We start from the raw sequence: 18492 nt of genomic DNA on the forward strand, positions 1-18492 counted from the left end.
TGGGTTAGAAGGGCCCTTTCAAGGTCATCTAGTCCAACTCCCCTGCAATGAGCAGGGACATCTTCAACTAGATCACGTCGCTCAGAGCCCCGTCCAACCTGACCTTGAACACTTCCAGGGATGGGGCATCTACCACCCCTCTGGGCAACCTGTGCCAGTGTTTCACCACCCTCATCGTAAAGAATTATTCCTTATATCTAGTCTGAATCTCCCCTCTTTTAGTTTAAAACCATTACCCCTTGTCCTATCGCTATGGGCCCTACTACAAAGTCTGTCCCCATCTTTCTTATAAGCCCCCTTTAAGTATTGAAAGGCTGCGATAAGGTCTCCTCGGAGCCTTCTCTTCTCCAGGCTGAACAACCCCAACTCTCTCAGCCTGTCCTCATAGGAGAGGTGCTCCAGCCACCTGATCATCTTCATGGCCCTCCTCTGGACCTGCTCCAACAGGTCCATGTCTTTCCTGTGCTGAGGACCCCAGAGCTGGATGCAGCACTCCAGGTGGGGTCTCACCAAGGCAGAGTAGAGGGGGAGAATCACCTCCCTCGACCTGCTGGCCACGCTTCTTTTGATGCAGCCCAGGATATGGTTCACATGGTCTTTATGGCTTCCAGACTAGCGAGAGCTCTAATGTGGCTAGCTTGGAGAATGGGCAAAGGTACACGCACTGTATGCACTAGTCCATGCATGTATACCTTCTTATCTCTCTATTGTTTTTCATTTGTCCCCAAGATTCTGTCAGTGTTATATCATAGTGGATCTTCTACATATTTTGTTTGATTTGTGAGACATGGAAAATCATCAGAATACTTTCATTTCTTTGTAAAGTCATACTAGTTGCAAAGTGCAAAAGACAAGAAAGCTTTAATGACTGGACATGTACAATTCCTAATAGAATCGTGGTAGTTTGGCAGATTGATTTTTTTTTTTTTTGCTGTATTATTTCCTCAACTGGGATTTTTATTGTAATGTGTCATGAATGAGACTGTTGTGAATATTCATAATGACCTTATTCTGTTTCTTCGAAGATCTCCAGTGTGTTAATTCATCTTGGAGAAGCAATTTTGAACTGTTTCATGACAAAGAAGGTGCAGAGGCAAGACAGATTGCATTGTCAGTAGAAATCAGTATTAGTGTTTCTTCCCTATATCCACGTCTTGTCTTAAAGGCGTCAACAGACCCTCCTTGCTATGACTGGGAATAAGGTTTCACACAGTCACCATGGCAATGCATACATACTCTGTGCTCCTGTCTTTTTATAACTTTGGTACTTGGTTACGTATTTTACCCACTGTCACTTGGAAAATTCCAGTCTCCAAGACCAAATGGGCTTAAGCTGCAAGCCTCTACACCCAGTTTATGAGAGGTCTGCTCTGCAGCTGGTGAAAGTAGTTTCTTCCTCTCTTTTTTTTCTTCCCCCCCCCCCCCCCCCCTTGTGGTATTCACCCAGTCCCACCTTCCCAGAAATTGAGATGACTTATATAGAGCTATTGAGACACGAAAGCATGTCAGGAATACTTTCAGCATTGCCAGAGGGAGGTTATTTGTTCAGTAACTAGATCTGGGCCTAACTATCATAGGGAATATAAATCAAGTTACCATAATGTCCATTTAAAAATGTGCTGTATAATGCATAGAAGAAAAGTATGGGCTACATGTGCATTTTATTATTTTTATTTACCTTTTTTACTGCATTCAGCGCTGTAAGGGCTTGGTGCTCTTTCATTATGCTGTGCTGCCTTAGCAACAGAGATGGAGCAGGAAGATGAGGAAGCTTTTCTTTTTAATATAGCAGTGTCAGATTAACTCCCAGCAACCAAGATGACTGTAGCACCTAACCTAGGGTCATTTAATCCATGAGTAAAATGTAATTTTCATGGCAAGGATCGTGTAAAGCTTGCACATTATGAAAATAGAAACTTTTCAGAAAGGGTATGTTATAGCACATTTATGCACGTTAATCCTATATGAGAATAAAAAGTAATAGCTTTGAAAACCGAACAGGACACAAAAAAGGTCATGACTATATCACTTTAAATCCTAATTCACTGTGTTATCCCATTTCATGTAAAGGTATGGATGACAAGAATGCAGCTAAACTCAATGAGCTCATTCAAGCCGGGTAAGTAAGAACTTATTCCTGAAACTCTTAAAACTGGGTTGTTCAGCAGCTTGATTGTTGAATTGGTCATCCAGAGTGTAGGGGACATTTCTTACTTTTTTAGAGCTGCAGTTTGACATTTTCCATTCTTAGTTTGTTCTGTATGGGTTCTTTTCTCCCCTTTTCCATGAAGCCATTAATTGTTATTAGTAAGAAATGATGGGTAAAGTTTAAGAAGGTAATGGAATGAGAATTCTCTACAGAAGTTACGGCATTATAACTATGTTGATTCACTATAGGGAATATTGTTCACCTCCAAACAGTTCTGCCAACAGTGCTCGCGAGTCCTGACTTTCAGACCTGAAACGACACTTCCAGTACACCATAGGCCTCAGCCCTCCAGTCGCTTCTGCATCTACTTGATTTTAAGAATGAGTATTCTGTTTGACTTCAAGAAAGAATTACGGGATTTGGGGGTTCAGTCTTGGCAATGTACTTTTAGAATACAGAAGGAGTTAGAAGTTGCTGTACTCTTACAAATGAGGGAATTGGTTCGTAAATTTTTCTGAAGTAGTCCTGCTTTTAGAACTTGTGTATTCTAAAGTGAAATATCTTTCAAAGGATATTATTTTAAGGAGTGTGATCATTAAGCAGGCATCACTCAGCAGGCATTGGTTTATCCTAAAAGCATCTTTAAAAGCGATTTGAAAATAGTATTATTTTCTGTCTGTTGCAGATCCCTTTTTACTTTTGGCAGTTGTGCTTTTAGGATGCTTCATTGTAGCAGACAAATTATTGATGAACTAAACTTTACTGTAAACAGGAGGAAGAGTTTGCCCACTCAGCAGCTGCTGACTTTTTGACTTTACCTTACATAAAATGGATACTTGTTGTTGCGCCTTTCTGTTGTTCACAGACTGAGTTTCCAAATGAGTTCTTTGCAGTTTATTAACCTTTCATCTCCTGGGAGATGCACTTTGTACAGTGTGCTGTTGTGTTGCAGGTCTTGAACGTGATTATTTATGAAATCACTTCTTCATTTTAGAAGAGAAATTGCCATTTGGTTTGGGTTTTGTACAGTTAAGAAAATCTTAGCAGTAAGTTTTTTCATATAACAAAATTATTCTTAAAGCCAATACTTCTTTAAATTGGAGTTATTGGTTAAAATGTGCCTGGGATGAGCCTTTTTTCCCTAGTGTCCTGAATATCTCTAGGCTTCAGGATATAGGCAGTCGTTTTGGTCTCTCTGTGTTGTACTGGAGAGCCTTTCTAATACTGCATCATCCAAATAGACTAAACCATAATAAATGAGACTGACTTTGGGCAAGCTGTAGTGTCAGTCCATCACTTCGCATGATTAAGGCCTTAGTTCTTCTAATTAATTGTTAATGAGGGATAATGATTTCTGTGAAGTTTAGGTGTTTATTCTATAAAAGCCAGTCTTGTAACAAACCATTTTGAAAACAGGAGTCTTTGCATTTGAAAATATCACTGCTAATCTTCTAACCAAAAACTAGAGTGTACGTAATATTAACATTCTTGGGCAGTTCAGAAATAGTTGCTCTTGCATAGGCTTTTTGTCTACCAGATGGAGGACACATCTTTGCTTCCCTTTTTCTCCTGCATCTCTTACCCCATTTGGTGGGTAAACCTCCTGGATGTCTACACCATCTGAATTAATCCCCTGCATGTGCAGGGCAGCCTCATATCTCACACAAGCAAACACATTGCATATATCCCATTAGATTAAACTTTCCATCTTGCTCAGTGATGTTACAATTCTGTGATCCCCCTCTCTATTTGTAAGCAGTTCTTTTTTTTTTTTTCAGTTCCTAACGTGTTTCTTTCAAGTGTGATACTCCTCCTTTTCCTCTGAGTGCAGCGCGCTTTGTAAGGTTTGTCACTATGTTGAAAATCTTGAGTGAAAGCAAATCCAAAGTGATTAAAAATGGAGAATGTGAACATTCATTATTCTGATGCATCTTCTCCTGAACTAGGTAAACATCAGCCTCATTTAATTGGTAAGAAAAGTCAAGAGAGGCTAAGATTGTGAGGAGCTACCTGGCAATTTATTTGTAGGACAACTCTAGACCCTGGAGTTACACATTCTAATTCAGTGCTTGTTTTGCTTATGTTACACATCACCTCTGGCTTTCTGTAATAGTTACATGGTGTATGGAAAAGCAAATGACCCTGTGAGGTGCTCATAAGAAAACCATATTTAAAATCTTCCTTGTTGAGATTATAACCCAGGTCACAGATCCTAAATAGTGCCTGAAAGCTTAATCAACTGACTATTGCAAGTAATGGCAAAATTTTTGTGTGAAATGTCCCTGTTTGGTCATTGAAGTTAAGGCCATTCACTGCTATACATCTCCGTACTTGTCTTCAGAATTTCAGTAACATGTAAAATCAGGCTAGACCATAGCCTTTGGTACAGTTGTAGTTGAATGAATGGGGGATCTTTTAGAAAATAGATCAAAGTTGAGATATTTATAAATGCAAGGGGAAGATAAGAATTGTTCTGTCAGCTTTTGTAACTGGTCTGAGTCATTTAGCATACTCATGTCAACACTGGTCCACACGAGCTGCTTAAAGAAGTCTTCAGAATCACTAAGCAGGACAACTGTGAAACAAAGCTCCCTTAGAAATTATAGGGAATCTGAATCACTTTCTGTCCAATCCTTAGTTGCTAGTTTTTTTTATTACAGCGACAATATGTCACTGGATTGTGTGATTAGGATATATAACAAGAAAAAAGATTTATGGCAGTGTATCAGAACTGCTCAGAAACCCATTTAAATAAGTTTAAATAAAACGTTTTTTGTTTTGTTTCACTTTTAGGAGTGAAACATTTTTATTTAACTTAGGTTTTGCAACAATCTTTACATTTAATAAAAAACTACATTTGAGGAAATATAAATATTTTCTGGATATCTTTGTAGATCTGCAGGATTTGTGGATGAGTTAAAAAAAGAACAACAAAACCAAAAAACCACAACGAACACATAATTAAAGAAATACCGTAAATACACAATGGTTAAAGCACAGTACTACTCAGTGTCTGTTAGTGTATGTGTTTTTGCCCCCCAACCTGAGAGCCTCTTAATATCACAAGTAAGAGAGACCATTAAAGACAGAAACTTTTAACAGGTATTGGTTGATCAGTCTGGTTCAGTTCCTGGGTGTGCTTTGTGTGGAGCGGGAGTGATCCTTCATTGCTCCTTGTAAAAGCTGTTTGGCAAGCTGAGGTGGAATTTGTAACTCCCTAGAAGTCTTGATAATAAAATAAGAATTCATCGTGAAAAAATCCGTATACAAAAACAATCTTTTGAAGTAGGCAGAATATGCTCTTGGTGTCAGGTTATACTAGTAGTTCTTAATGCATATTCAGTACAATAACTTTTTTTAAGGTTTACCATTTTCTGCATTTGGAAACAGCCAGGTTCCAGGTAAGAGAAGAGAAGGAAATAAGTATTTTTAAGCTAAGAGTAGTTCTGTTGCAGGCTGTCTCCTTTTTACTGAGCTTTTCTTTTAAATTAGTAGAACTATTCTTTTGCCAGCCTCCCAGCCATGGATTTCAATTAGGACACTACAGTGTCTAAATGTATCACATTTTATATTCGTTTAAAGAATAACTTGTTATCAGACTCTCCCTAGATCGCTTGAAGCCCACCAGACTTTATGGAAAAGGGAATTAGGGGAGTTATTCCTGACTCTCCAAGCAGAACACCTGAATCTAGAGAGCTGGGATGCTACTTCTAAAATGTGTTTTAGGGAACAATGAAAATAAAAGTATTGATTGCTGTAGTCGCGGAAGAGTGCTGTAGTGCCAGGGCGAAAACTTCCATGTGAAGTTTTTAACATTGTTTTGTCAAATTTATGTGTGTTCTGTGTTCCTTCATTTACAGAACAGTGTACTTTGCTTGCCGACTTCTAAACTGTGCTGTTCTCACTCTGTACTCAGGGAATACAGTAGTTCCTGCTCCTCTCTTAGGGCTGTCAGCAGTTTTGCATTTGTTTTCTTTCCTCCAACATGACTTTTCTCCTAGATTTTTTTTTTTAATATCTTTTCCATAATATACTTATGTTTTTCACACTTCTTTTCTGGCTTTTATCCTAGGTTTTGGTGGGTGGGTTGTCCGTCCCTCCGTCCCCGCCTTTCAAGAACAGATGCAAATGCAGCCAGAGCTTATGATGCTGATCCATTGCTTATTTGTGAGCTGCTTGGTGGTGGTAACAGATAGTGGGTATCTGCAACCAAAGGTGCAGCTGAGCAGGTGGTAGACAAATTGATCAGGAACAACTGCCAGGAAGCCTGACTCAATAACAGATGCTTTATGACCAATTAGTTAGGCTCTTTAAGAGAAATAGAAATTATGAAAAATGAACAGCAGCGCTTTTCTTCCTTCTTTTTCTTGATTAAATTAGCTCTGCTGTTCTAGGTGGATCAAATAGCCTTTGAGCATTCAGGCCCTTCTTTCAGTCACCTTCAAGTCATGTGATGGAACAATTTCCACAAAGCTTGTCCGTTTTATATAGTTATATCAGTTAATCTAAGAAGAAATAATGTTTCTCTCCAAAACCCCCTTCTCACTTATACCCTTACACTGTCAAAGTTACAGTAATAATAATAATGATGATGATGATGCTATTTCTGACTCTTCGCTTGCATGCAGCTACTTCAAGGGCACGTTTGATAAAAAGGTGTTGCATTAGCTAAAATCAAGATGGAGGAGGAGAGTCAGCTTGCACGAGTAGTCAAAAGAATTTGCTGTCCTAAAGTAGTGTAAATTTGCAATTTAGCTGTCTGTTTCAAGATGCATTGAATTATTGGATTTATTTTCACCGGCTTTAGTGGATTTTGCATGAGACTATTATGAAACTGTGTTTTCCGCTAGAACAGGAGGGAATATCTAGGCACGTCTTCACTAAGCGAGGAAGTCGTTCCAGCAGTTCTGATTGCTGTAATGCTGTAATTAACTCCTTGCAAGAACAAGGAAGACAATAATTTTGGCATGTTCACGCAGCAGCATTGTTTTCTGTACAACTGTTCCATCACATTCCCAGACTTTGCATTTTCTAGCAGTTGGGTGCATTCGTGCATCCTATCATCTCAACGTGAGCTTTATAAAATTACGGTGATGAACAGCATTCGTGGTAATACTGTAAATGTAGCTTTCATTGAATCCCTGTAGTTAAAGGCAGAGAGTACTTGTTGTGAATCACGAGGACGTGCTACTTCAGCGTAAAACTAACAGGAAGAGAGATTTCTAGGAGCTATAATAAAAGTTGAAGACTTCTAGTCCTCAGCTGTTTTTTCAGTTACTGTTCTTGGACGAAATAATAAGAAGCACTGGACAAAGAAATGTAATCTGTATCTAGGGTTTGTATTTACTGCAAATTCTCTAGGTTTTGCCAGATTCTTCAGGTTTTGTACCAGGCACTTTTATACTAGGCTGCCACTTCCGACTGCTGGCTGAGACCAATGTTTGGGCTCGTGAAGAAAAGTGGAGGTTTTTCACCTAAAGATTCAGACCCAAGAGAGAAGTTGTCCAAACATTGACCAGCTGAATTTGAGAGCAGCAGAATTTGTAGTCGAGTTTCCTGTCTTCGTGCATTGCAGTCCCTGTTAACTTGACATAAGTGAGTTTGGGTTGATTCATACTGATCTTGTCCTCACTTGTATTGAAACTTGGTTTATTTACACATTAAAAAAAAAAAAAAAGAGGGTGCTAGCTGCATATGATTAAACTTATTTTCAGGAGATTTATTTTCTAAAAAACGCTGATTTTCTGATAAAATCATATCTGTGCTTTAATAAAATGACACGAGGATATTGAGCCTCATGCGTTAAGGCTAAGGTGTCCATTGCAATGACCGGGAGGAAGTTTTATCTTATGTCATTGAGTAGATATCCACAAGTGTTACTATGTCCTCCTCTAAGAGTCTGTCCGTCGGCAGAGATTGACCGTTGTGCTTGGTGGGACCCACTGTCTTCAAACAATTCAAGTTTACAACAATTCAAGTTAGGGTTAAGTTGCAAGAGGAAAGGTAACAACGATGCTTCTGTTAGAGCAGCTGTAGTGTTGTCTGCTGTTGCGGATGTGGAAATAGGAAGCGCTATTTAAAACCAGGCAAGTGGCTCTTGGGTCTTTTTTATTTTTTAAGTAGCACCATTGCTAGTTTCTCCTCAGCACTTGCTAGCCTTCTCCCCTTTTCGTTAGTTGAGCCATCACTACTTCTGTGTCAGAGCTCATTGGAAAGAGCGAGGGCTAACATATTCCCTCTAGCTTCTGGTAGCTCAGTGCAGACTGAGGAAATCTGCCCTTCCAGCCCTGGGATATTCTGAACCTGTAGAAGTTCACAGCTTAATAACTGAAACTTTTGAGCTGCTCACCTCATCAACTCCATCTTCTCAGGTCTGGCTTCACTTCTGCTGCCCTCTTGCAAATTCTCCTCTTAGCAGCGTAGACAAGTGCTCTTTCTGCCTGATGTTGTCTTCCATACAGCACAGGAAAAAATAAGATCCGGCTGTAGGAATATTCTCCATAATTTCATTTTACTTGCAAGGACTTGTGTTCAGTCCTGCTGCTTCTATGCTAGCTGATCCTTATTGCTTGAAGCATTAGGTAGTAAATACCGCTATCAGTAACTTCGTTGGTCTCAACGCCTGCCTTTTAAGTCTCTAAAAAGAAAACAGGGCTGACTGAGTAAAGAAATCAAATAGTCGCCATTTTTGTTTTCACACAGTGGCTCTTGCTTTTAAGGATCTTTATGGCTGTTAATGTGGTATTGAAACTAAAAGCCAGTGAAATCATACTGTAAAAGTTACTTTGTTCAGATTCCCGCATAAGCTGTTAGACCTCATTTCTGCAACAGATGTGGTGTTGATATTCCAGAATGGAAGACTCTTAAAAAAACTTTACTCTTTCTTCCCATAACTAAGAGTTAGGAGTATAAAGAGGAGACCAAAGCAAAGCCAGTTGTCTTTTATGAAGAAGCTGTCTCTGAGGGTACTCTTCAACCGAAGTAACATAATTCTGGTCCGCTTTATAAAATAGCAATCCCTCCCTAAGTGGATAGCCCAGGGTTTCATGAAAGTCTGGAAGAGTAGGGTCACAAGAGTAGCATTTCTATAATGAAAAGTAAGGTGATAGAAAAGATTGAGTGCTGTTGTGAATCTGCACTGCAAACCCTTACATTTCTTTGTTCATTCCTATAGCCATGGTTGTATTTGACTCTGTATCCCTAATAAGTGCGTATTCGCAAACTTTTGTTAATGGTGCCTGTAAATACTTCTCTTTCAATGTATTCAGGGCTACGACTGTTCGTTACAAAGGCAGAAACCTTCGTATCAAAGCCCCGATGTGCAGGGCTTTGAAGAAACTCTGTGATCCAGATGGTAAGTAAGAGATGCTGGAACGTGAAAGGGTTTTAACAGATGGTTGGAAGAACGTGAGAGAGAGTAGGCCTGTTTTGGTGTGTACATCACTGGCAGGGGGATTTGTGCTATTTCACATTTGTGTTGGGCACAGATATGTCCCTATTGTGTTACTTACCCTGTTTGCTTGTATAATCCCAATAACTTAGGGCCCACCCAGCTCTCTAAATCTTGGAGTATGTCACTAGCTAAATTGAAAAGGAAATAGCTACACCAGACAAGGTCGCTACTGCTTTGCCAGTTGTGCTTTCAAAGTTTAGTCCCTTGTGCCAGTGAATACGCAGTAGTACATTGTTTAGCATTGAGCATCTTAGATTTTTTTTTTTACCTTCTCCAGTTCAGCTATGTGTGATTTTTTTTATTATTATTATTTTTCTTTTCTTCCCCCCCCAACAAGTAGAATCAGTACAGTTTAAAGGTCTGAAATACTGTACACGTTCAAAGTTTCCAGCCACCTGATTTTGACACTGCTTGCTCAACTGGAAGCTCCAGTACCGCTGCAGTGTCCAAGGAAAAAAATAAACATATTGGAACAGGAGGTAATCTAAGGAAGCAGGCTCCACTGGTGAAGCTGAGCTGCCTAAGTTGTCGTTAGGTGATGCTGATGTCTGTGATGCTTTTTTTTCATGTAACTGAGCATATAGCGTTCTGACTGAGTTGTCCTTGCTTTGACCCATGCCCTTTGTGCGTCATCTCCCTTCAGGTGTTAGTGATGAAGAGGACCAGAAGCCAGTACGTCTTCCTCTCAAGGTCCCTGTGGAGTTGCAGCCACGAAATAATCATGCATGGGCTCGAGTACAGAGTCTTGCCCAGAATCCACGGCTTAGGTAATGAAGAACTGATTGTGGTGCTCAGAACAGAATAGGGAAATATATGAGCAGCATTCCAGCATCTTCCTCTCTCTTCAGGGTTCTCTTTGCCGACTGGGCAGGTCATCTTTGACAATGCAGTTTGCCTAAATGTACTTACTCTGAAGGCTTGTCCAGCCAGGGTACATGATTGTTGTAAACATGAGATATCAGACTTGAAAATTAGATTACTATTGTTCTTTATATCTTTTAATTTGAGTAATGATAGGAGCTACTAGAGTTGGAGATGAATATACTTTGAGCCACTTACACCCAGTTGTCAGAGCAGAGTGCAAGTAAAATGGAGATATGCAGCACTAGTTCTACTAAAATTTCTATTGAACGTACCATGAGACAGGGGCACAGGGGACGGAAGTAAAACAATGGTCGGAGGTGTCTGCACCAAGACTCTGAACCTGTCAACTGCAACACAGTGATACTAGCAGAAAGGAAGGTATTTGTAGCTTAATCTCCTGCCTGCAAAATGTAGTTGGTGCTGTCGTTTCAGTGTCATCAGTGGCTGTTCATCCTAGTACTTGCATCTAGTCCAAAACTCAGGGCAGAAAACACGAGGCCGCTGTGGTGTTGATTGTTCTTTCAAATAGAGTACTTCAGTATAGTGACCGAAGATGGTGCAGAGAGGAGAATGAAGATTTTTGGCATTAGGGTTATTTTGTAAAATGCTTTAAGAGCAAAAAGTAAATGTTTGGGGGGGGGGTTTGTGCCCCTTTCTCTATTTCTTTCTATACTTCATGTGGTAGCTTTGTGCCTTGCCTGCAGTTTTGCACTTCAGCTAAATCTTCCCATCTTTTCCTATCTTCTTCCATCTGGAGAAACTAGTATCTTGAATCATGGCAATCAGATTTATCTGATATCTATAAAATGAGATTTATCTTTCATTTATCTGAGAGATCTTAGATCTTTCTTAGTTGTGAGTTACCTAGATTTTAAAGTTGCGGCATAACATATGTTTTTTGTTTTTGTGTTTTTTTTTCTTAGCGCTTGGGAGTGGTAGGTGTGTTCTCTGTGCTTGTACTACAGAATGCCAGTTTCTTCCCTTAATTCCCATTCTGGCATCAAGGCTGTGACTTGAACTTCTGCTGACACTTTTCCTCTGTTCCCTTGCTTTGTTTATCTCGCATACAGGATGATTGTGGAGTTACATCGAAAGGTCTCCAGCCTCATTGAGTTCCTGAAGCAGAAGTGGGCTCTCCATGAAGTGCGTATTGTATCCTTTTTCTGCTTAGTCTGTTCTGTATGCTGTGTCCTGGGAGCAATTCCCTTCCTATGCGAAGTTCATTTCTGCATCAGAAATGTGATTCTACCTCATAAATTTACCAGCCCGTGCTTAGTAAAGCTAGAGGTCAGTATCTCAGCACCACTAATGGAGCTTTTCATGGGAAACCCCATAATAGTCCACTTTTACCTCCACTCTTCTCTACTATGAACCCCTGAAAAACTAATTAGTAATAAGGGAAGCTCCCTGCCTTTATTTCATTTCCTTAAACAGTGCGCTTAGTCTGTTCATTATAGATGGGTGACCACCGCAGAAGCCTGGCTAATAGCTGACGATTTTGTTTCCCGTTTCAGCAAAGAGATTAAGGACAGATCTTTCCACTTGCTTTATGCAGTTTCACCAAATGAAGGCTTAAGCTTCTTGTCTAGGTAGCTGCTGCTACCTGTTAGGTATCTATATGCTGTCTGAGCCGTACAACATTAGAGATATCCCTACCTCTGAACTTTGATCCATGGAGTAGAAGGATTTGTGAGTTAACAGCCATTCTGTTCTCCTGTTGACTGGTATGCTGTATCCTGTTCTTAGTCCTTTAATTCAGGCTTTTCTTTTTAATTTGTGAGCCTGGGAAGAAGTAGCAGCATAGCACTTGAAACTTAGAAGGGTGTCAAAACACGTAAGGTGGAGGTTACTGCACAGTAAGGGGAGTCTGTTTTGCTGTGCAGTGACGCTGGGGTTTTTTTGCTTGGTTTTGTTGGGGTTTGTTGGTTGGTTGGGTTCTTTTACAGTTACAATGGTGTGTGAAGCAGAGATAAGTAATTTTGTCTGGAACAGAGATTTAGTTTGTGCTTGTAGCAGGTCTTCAGTGTAGTCCTTATCCCCACAAAAGAACTTAATTTCTGATCATAGAGTCTTCATGTCTGTGCTGAATAGAGGACGTGTCCTTGATCAGCTACTTTCTTTTTTTTTTTTTTTTTTTTTAACTTGCGAAATAGGCTACCGGGTGTTTGTTTGGAAGGGGCAGATGATCGTTGTATTCTTTGACACGTCTTTTTTTAGCGTAAAACACTAGAAGAACGGCAGCTTCAAGACTCCAGAGACTCGGAAACAAGAGGCAGCTTCTCAGAGGAGAAAGTGATGCTCCATCTCTTTCCAGGAGAGAACTGTACACTCACTCCGCTGCCTGGGGTAGCCAGAGTGGTCCACTCCAAGGCTTTCTGCACAGTGCATTGGCAGGAAACTGGCAAATGCAAACAGAACACGAAAGACTCTCACTTACTACCCCCTGCACAGATCTTAGGCATACAGAGTGGTCAGGGAACAGCTAGGGGACAGCTAAAATACACGCGGGGAACAGAAGGTAAGGGTGTTGGAAGGGCAGAGAGCACTACAGAGTCAAGCAGAACCTCTCAGCCCACAGCTGAAGTTTCTGCAAGCACTGAAGATGGTGCCCCGGAGACTGGCCTGGTGGAAGGAACAGCCTCCAATCTTGGCATCACTAATTCTCTCCAAAAACCGCCTTCTGGACTTCAAGATCCAGGAGGGAACCACGAAAAGCTGAGCTCAGCGGCCTTCTGTGTGGAGGGCAGGGAGGCCCTGGCTAGTGACCAAGCAACTGTGTTACCATCGTGCAGCACAGCTTGTGCTTGCAGTAAGATCCCTGATGTGGAGGAGCTCTCTCTGCTTGATCCATTCCCACGGTACATGAAGTCCTGTCAGGACCTGATCGTCCCAGAGAAGTGTTCTTGCACAGACAAACTGCATGGGAAAGACTCTACTCCAGCAGCTGGTGATACTTCTCCTGTGGCTTTTCCAAGTGGGAGGAGCACAGAGACATCTGACTCCTATTCACAGCTACCGCGAGGTGGTGTGGCTTCACCCGGCAGTGGCCCATCCAGATACGAAACTCAGGCTAGCCACAGCCAGGGCCAGCAGCTTGATGCTTGTGCCAAGGATATAACAGATGCAGTAATGGAGGATTCTCAAGAGAAGCTGGGCTCCTCATTTCCACCTCCACCTCAGGGACAATCTAGTACAAAGTCTCTCAAGGATGACCCAAGCCGGCTCTCTCAACAGGTTAGAGAAGAAGGATGGAGCCTGCGAACTTCTGAGAGCCTTACGCTGGCTGAAGTCTACCTCATGATGGGCAAACCGAACAAGTTGCAGCTGGAATATGACTGGCTGGCCGTCTTGGAGCCAGAAGCCCAGGATGCTAGGGAGCAAACATCTGAGTCAAGTGCTGTTCCTTCATGTACCACCTTTCACAAGCAGAGACTCCTAAACTGCCTTTTAAAACTCATCTCTACTGAAGTCAATCCCAAACCAGTAAGTAGTTCTTGTTCATGCTCCAGATGCTAAACTCTCACTTGATCTGGGGAATAATTGCCCAGTTCTGTTTTCATAGTAAATCAGTGACCAGCCTTGTCAAGATCTTGGAGATTCCTGTGTTTAAAAAAAAAACAAAAAAAACCCAAACAAAACCAACAACAAAACCCAAACACCACCACAACCCGGCTTGCTACAGAGCGGACTTTTCCTCAACATGCTGCATTTGCTTTTTACACTACCTTTTAGTTTCTGGTTTGCTGTGAGTCTCAATGGTATTACAGTGAACATTTAATGTGACTACTGAAAAGATCAGTCATGGGGTTAGGTTGGGTAGGTGCCTTCTATTCTCTCAGGTTTATAGAACTAAAGAACAGCCCAGGTTGGAAGGGACCTTGGAAGATCATCTGGTCCAACCTTCTGTGGGAAATGGAGCCTAGATGACAGAGGGAGCCTAGGTGAGATTAATATTCCACATGAAAACTGCAACCCTTAATTTCCAGTGTCTGTGTAGTTCAAGTTACACTAAGTGTAAGTGTGAAAAGAATTCATTTTTTTGGGATAGCATAGCCAATATAACTGTGTCTGCCACAGTGATTTTTGTAAAAGCTCCCAGGCTCTAGGGTAGTTGTTTAACAGACCCAGAAAAATATCTTCTTCCTTAGGCAGACAACCGGGAATGAACTTGCTTTCCTTCTTGTGCATTGTAACCAATGTTTAAGACCTGTCCCTGTGATACCGGGGCAGCCGTTTCCACCTAGTGCAACCGATTGAAACCTAGTAAAACATCCTTTTAAAGACCAAAAAGACACTGAATTCAACAGATGAGACTGAATTCCTGTGCTGGAGATACGATAAGTTAAAGATACCATTTGCATTGTATTTCCAGCATAGGCTGCAAATGTATCACTATTCCCAAACACACATAGTTCTTTGATCTTTCTTTGTTGGCACAGATTTACCACCCCCACCCCCCCAAGCTCCTTTTGATCCTGATTTTATAGACATAGAAGGTAGGATTTTATAAATTTAAAACCATCTTTGCTCAGATATAGCTCCAGATATAGACTTTGTTTAAACTGTAAAGACTTTTGGTCTGACATCTCACAGGTCTGTGACAATGTCTCCTCTTTCGGCATCTACTTTTACTTCTGGTGACACATGTGACAGCCAGGGATGACATGATGAAACAATCACGAACTAGAAGGAAGGACATCTCCTTAGACTTGGGGGGAGAGGGATAGAAGAGGGGGGAAAAAACCCAGCAGTTATTATTTGCAAGTGTTTTCCCGTCACTTCAGCACTCTTAGTGTCTTAATCAAAGTAGTGTAGTGCTCCTGAAAAATAATTCTTTCAGATATGTACCATATCGTACATTCCAATGAAAAGTAACGTATACTTTTATTTGTCAAATACCACTTTATACTGGCTGTTTTTCAGAAAAAGAGATACTCTTCTTGTGGCAATGAATGTCGTGGGACTGATACATATTCAAGAGGCGAGGATGATACTGCCTAATTGAAAGTACTGTAGACTTTTTGAAAGTTTTGTCTCTTAAATCCTCTGCATTTCATCAAATAATGGCAGGAACCATAATATTTTTGCCACAGGGTACTTTAACAGAGGAAGGACTGATTGTCTAGATCCTTGCTGTTTTCTCAAGATAATATGTAACAAAGCTAAAATGGCCAACTGTGCTGTGGTTCATTCCTTTAAATGAAGATTACCAGCATAAAGCAAACTATAGCAAATTGCATTGCAGTCAAGTGTGGGTGGTAATTTTATGCCTGTGATTGCACACAGATTCCTTAAAAAGGGAGCATTTTCTAGAAAAGCATTTAAACAACTTAATGAAAGAACTGGATAGGCCTGGAAAATTAGTAAGCACCTTGCCATGTGCCTCTTGTCAGTGCTGTATTACAGTATGAAATAGGAGAAGGGATGGGAAGAAGTTCAAAACTATTGGTCTCTACTTGATTAGAATTAAGAGCAAAGTATTTTTGTCCAAGTATACTTCCAACCAGAGGTGCTCTCTGGATAGGTAGAGTTTATGAAAATTAATTTTGCACTGAATTAAAACCAACACCTTTTCCATTAGTGTGACAATTCTGTGTCTTTACCTTTTTTCTATTTCTTTTTTTTTTTCCTTTTTATCCTGGGGTAGTCCAGCACACTGAAGCTTGTGTAGTGTTAACCCGATTGTAACATAAATTAATGATATTGAACCGATGATGTTTAACACTGCTAAATGCACAGGCAGGGAATTTCAGCTGCCCACCGCACACACACAGAGGTATTGGTTAGGGTACTTAAAGATGTTGTAGTATGTCAGATTATTATTTTTTTTAAGCTTCCTAAGTAGAATGAGTTTAACAATATACTTCTTGTAACAGTACACAATATTCATGTAATGTGTGTGCATTTTTAGACGCCCGAGATGAGCTCTGTGGCCACATCCCCTATAAAGCCTGCTCAAGAGGAGCAGTCACTGACTCCTCCGGGAAAGGTGATTGCCATCAGCACCAGGAGTCCAGGTTGTGCACGAAATCAGTCTGCCCTTCGCAACAACAAGACTTTTTCTCCTGGTGCTGCTTCCAGCTCCTCAGGTGAGTATTCATAAAAATCCATTTCAAGAGATCAGACCCAGGCCATGAGCACCTTGTACCATGATGAGCACGTCCCAGTAATGTAACGCTGGGAGAATGAGTGTTCTTACTTTTACGAACTTAACTGTTTCAGAACATTGGTATGTGTTAATTTGCTTTAGAGTTGTCCTAAATTCAGTGCTTCTTTGAACCTTGAAAAACAATGTGTGCCAATAATACAGTTTACAGCCTGGAAGAACTCTCACGAGTCTCTCCTACAGAAGATGCTGGTGTTTGTTAGGAGCTGACTGATACAGGGCGTGGGATCTCAACAGAGTGAGGGCTTACAGAGCAGGAGAGTAAATATATGGTGTAAAGTTTGTTGATAAAACAATTACTGAAAATTTTCTGTGCCATTCTGCCATTATAAAATACGGAATGATTATGAATTACCTTTTCTTTTAATAGAAGGTACAGCTGCTATAACTTGTGAGCCCTAGCCATGCAGACCAAGAATTTCAGTTCTATTCTTCAGTCCCGTTGCATTTGCCAGCAAACGTTTTATGACTTTAGAAAAGTCTGTGAAGGTGTCAGGGTTACTGGGAACTATTGTGATTCTTGTGCTGTCCTTTTCACACCCGTGCTGTAAGAAGCAGTGGACCATGAGCAATTTAACCGATGCTGTAAAACATACTTAGTGCTCTGTGTGGTTTTCATTTTAGAATGGCATTATAGCAATTTCATCTTTGTCTAAAGCTTACTTGCAGACAAGGACGTACTTACTTAAATATCTAGTAAAAAGCCAATAATTTAATAGATCAAGCAGATAAATTGTTACATTTCAGTAAGATACACAGGCCTGAAGGACATACCTTTTTAAATCAGACTTGCGAGTAGAATCAAGCTTACTTAGTTTGCAAAATTCATTTTTACGAGATTGTACTTTATGCTGCCCTAATGCCTTGAGAATCCTTTCTGAAGCCTTTTAAGTAACGGTAAGGATCATCCGCTGAGGATACCAGACAGAAACAGCAAGAAGATAACAATGCTTTGTATCTGATCTCTTAGAAACAGACACCTGTTCTGTTTACACAGAGCTTCATTGATTCAAAACCAAATATAATTGTCCATGTTAGTCTTTGATTCGCATCACTGAATTACAAGTAGGGTTGTGCAGCACTATGGTTTAAGATACCATAATGAAACACATAGTCTTTAGTGCAAAGTCAGGACGTGAAAAATACAGACTATGTATTCCTGCTTTTGTACAGTACCAAAGGTAGGTTGACAGTTGGACTCGATGATCTTAGAGGTCTTTTCCAGCCTTAATGGTTCTGTGATTCTATAGCCAAGTTGGCTTCAGCTGAGCTGTTTGGCTTGAACAGAGGAGCAGTAAAAGTGTGTTCAGTACAACATTCTACCTAGTTAATTAGTATAGCTTCTCAGCAGTTCTGCCTGGGGTAATGCACTCAGCTTGGGCCTCAGGTAATGGCATCCAGCACGTCACACAGATACCCAAGCAAGTCTGATACCTTCACCCTAAGTTGTGTTGTTTTGGTAGACAAACTGAATGCCTTTTATCAGCCCTGATAAGGGTGTTCTGGATCTAAAATAGGATTGTTTGTGGTCTGCAACCTTTAGTATACAGTAATTATCAAGCTTCTTTGTATCCTCACATGCAGTGCTATTAAGTGACTGCAGTAATTTGGCTGTCAGAAAGCAAACTGCTAGGTTACTTTTGGTGATGAGCCTTCTAGGTGCCTTCCCTCATAGACTTTGGTCCTGAGTCCGTCTAGGTGCTAACTGCTTTTTGGTTTTCGTCTTCTGGGTTTTTTTAATTAAAGATAAATTGATTTGGCCTTCTCAGTAGAAAATAAAGATTAGAAGATAGCCTGTGTCTACTCCAGAAGAACTGAAAGTGTTAGCAAACTGACAGTTCCACAAAAGCCACGCAGGTA

The 18492-nt window shown here is 40.6% G+C and overlaps 1 protein-coding gene across 3 annotated transcripts in view; it reads left to right on the plus strand.

Annotated features, from left to right (window-relative positions):
- The window catches only part of CRAMP1 (cramped chromatin regulator 1), a 50222-nt gene that overhangs the window by 18438 nt on the left and 13292 nt on the right, over positions 1-18492 (plus strand). For all 3 annotated transcript variants that reach the window (XM_076350743.1, XM_076350744.1, XM_076350742.1), the window contains exons 6-11: positions 2071-2119; positions 9418-9503; positions 10246-10369; positions 11537-11618; positions 12684-13949; positions 16378-16555. In XM_076350743.1, the coding sequence (XP_076206858.1) occupies positions 2071-2119; positions 9418-9503; positions 10246-10369; positions 11537-11618; positions 12684-13949; positions 16378-16555 (1785 nt within the window). The remainder of the gene's footprint in view (positions 1-2070; positions 2120-9417; positions 9504-10245; positions 10370-11536; positions 11619-12683; positions 13950-16377; positions 16556-18492) is intronic.

The sequence above is a fragment of the Aptenodytes patagonicus genome, chromosome 13 (genome assembly GCF_965638725.1).
Source record: "Aptenodytes patagonicus chromosome 13, bAptPat1.pri.cur, whole genome shotgun sequence".
NCBI classification, from domain to species: Eukaryota; Metazoa; Chordata; class Aves; order Sphenisciformes; family Spheniscidae; genus Aptenodytes; species Aptenodytes patagonicus.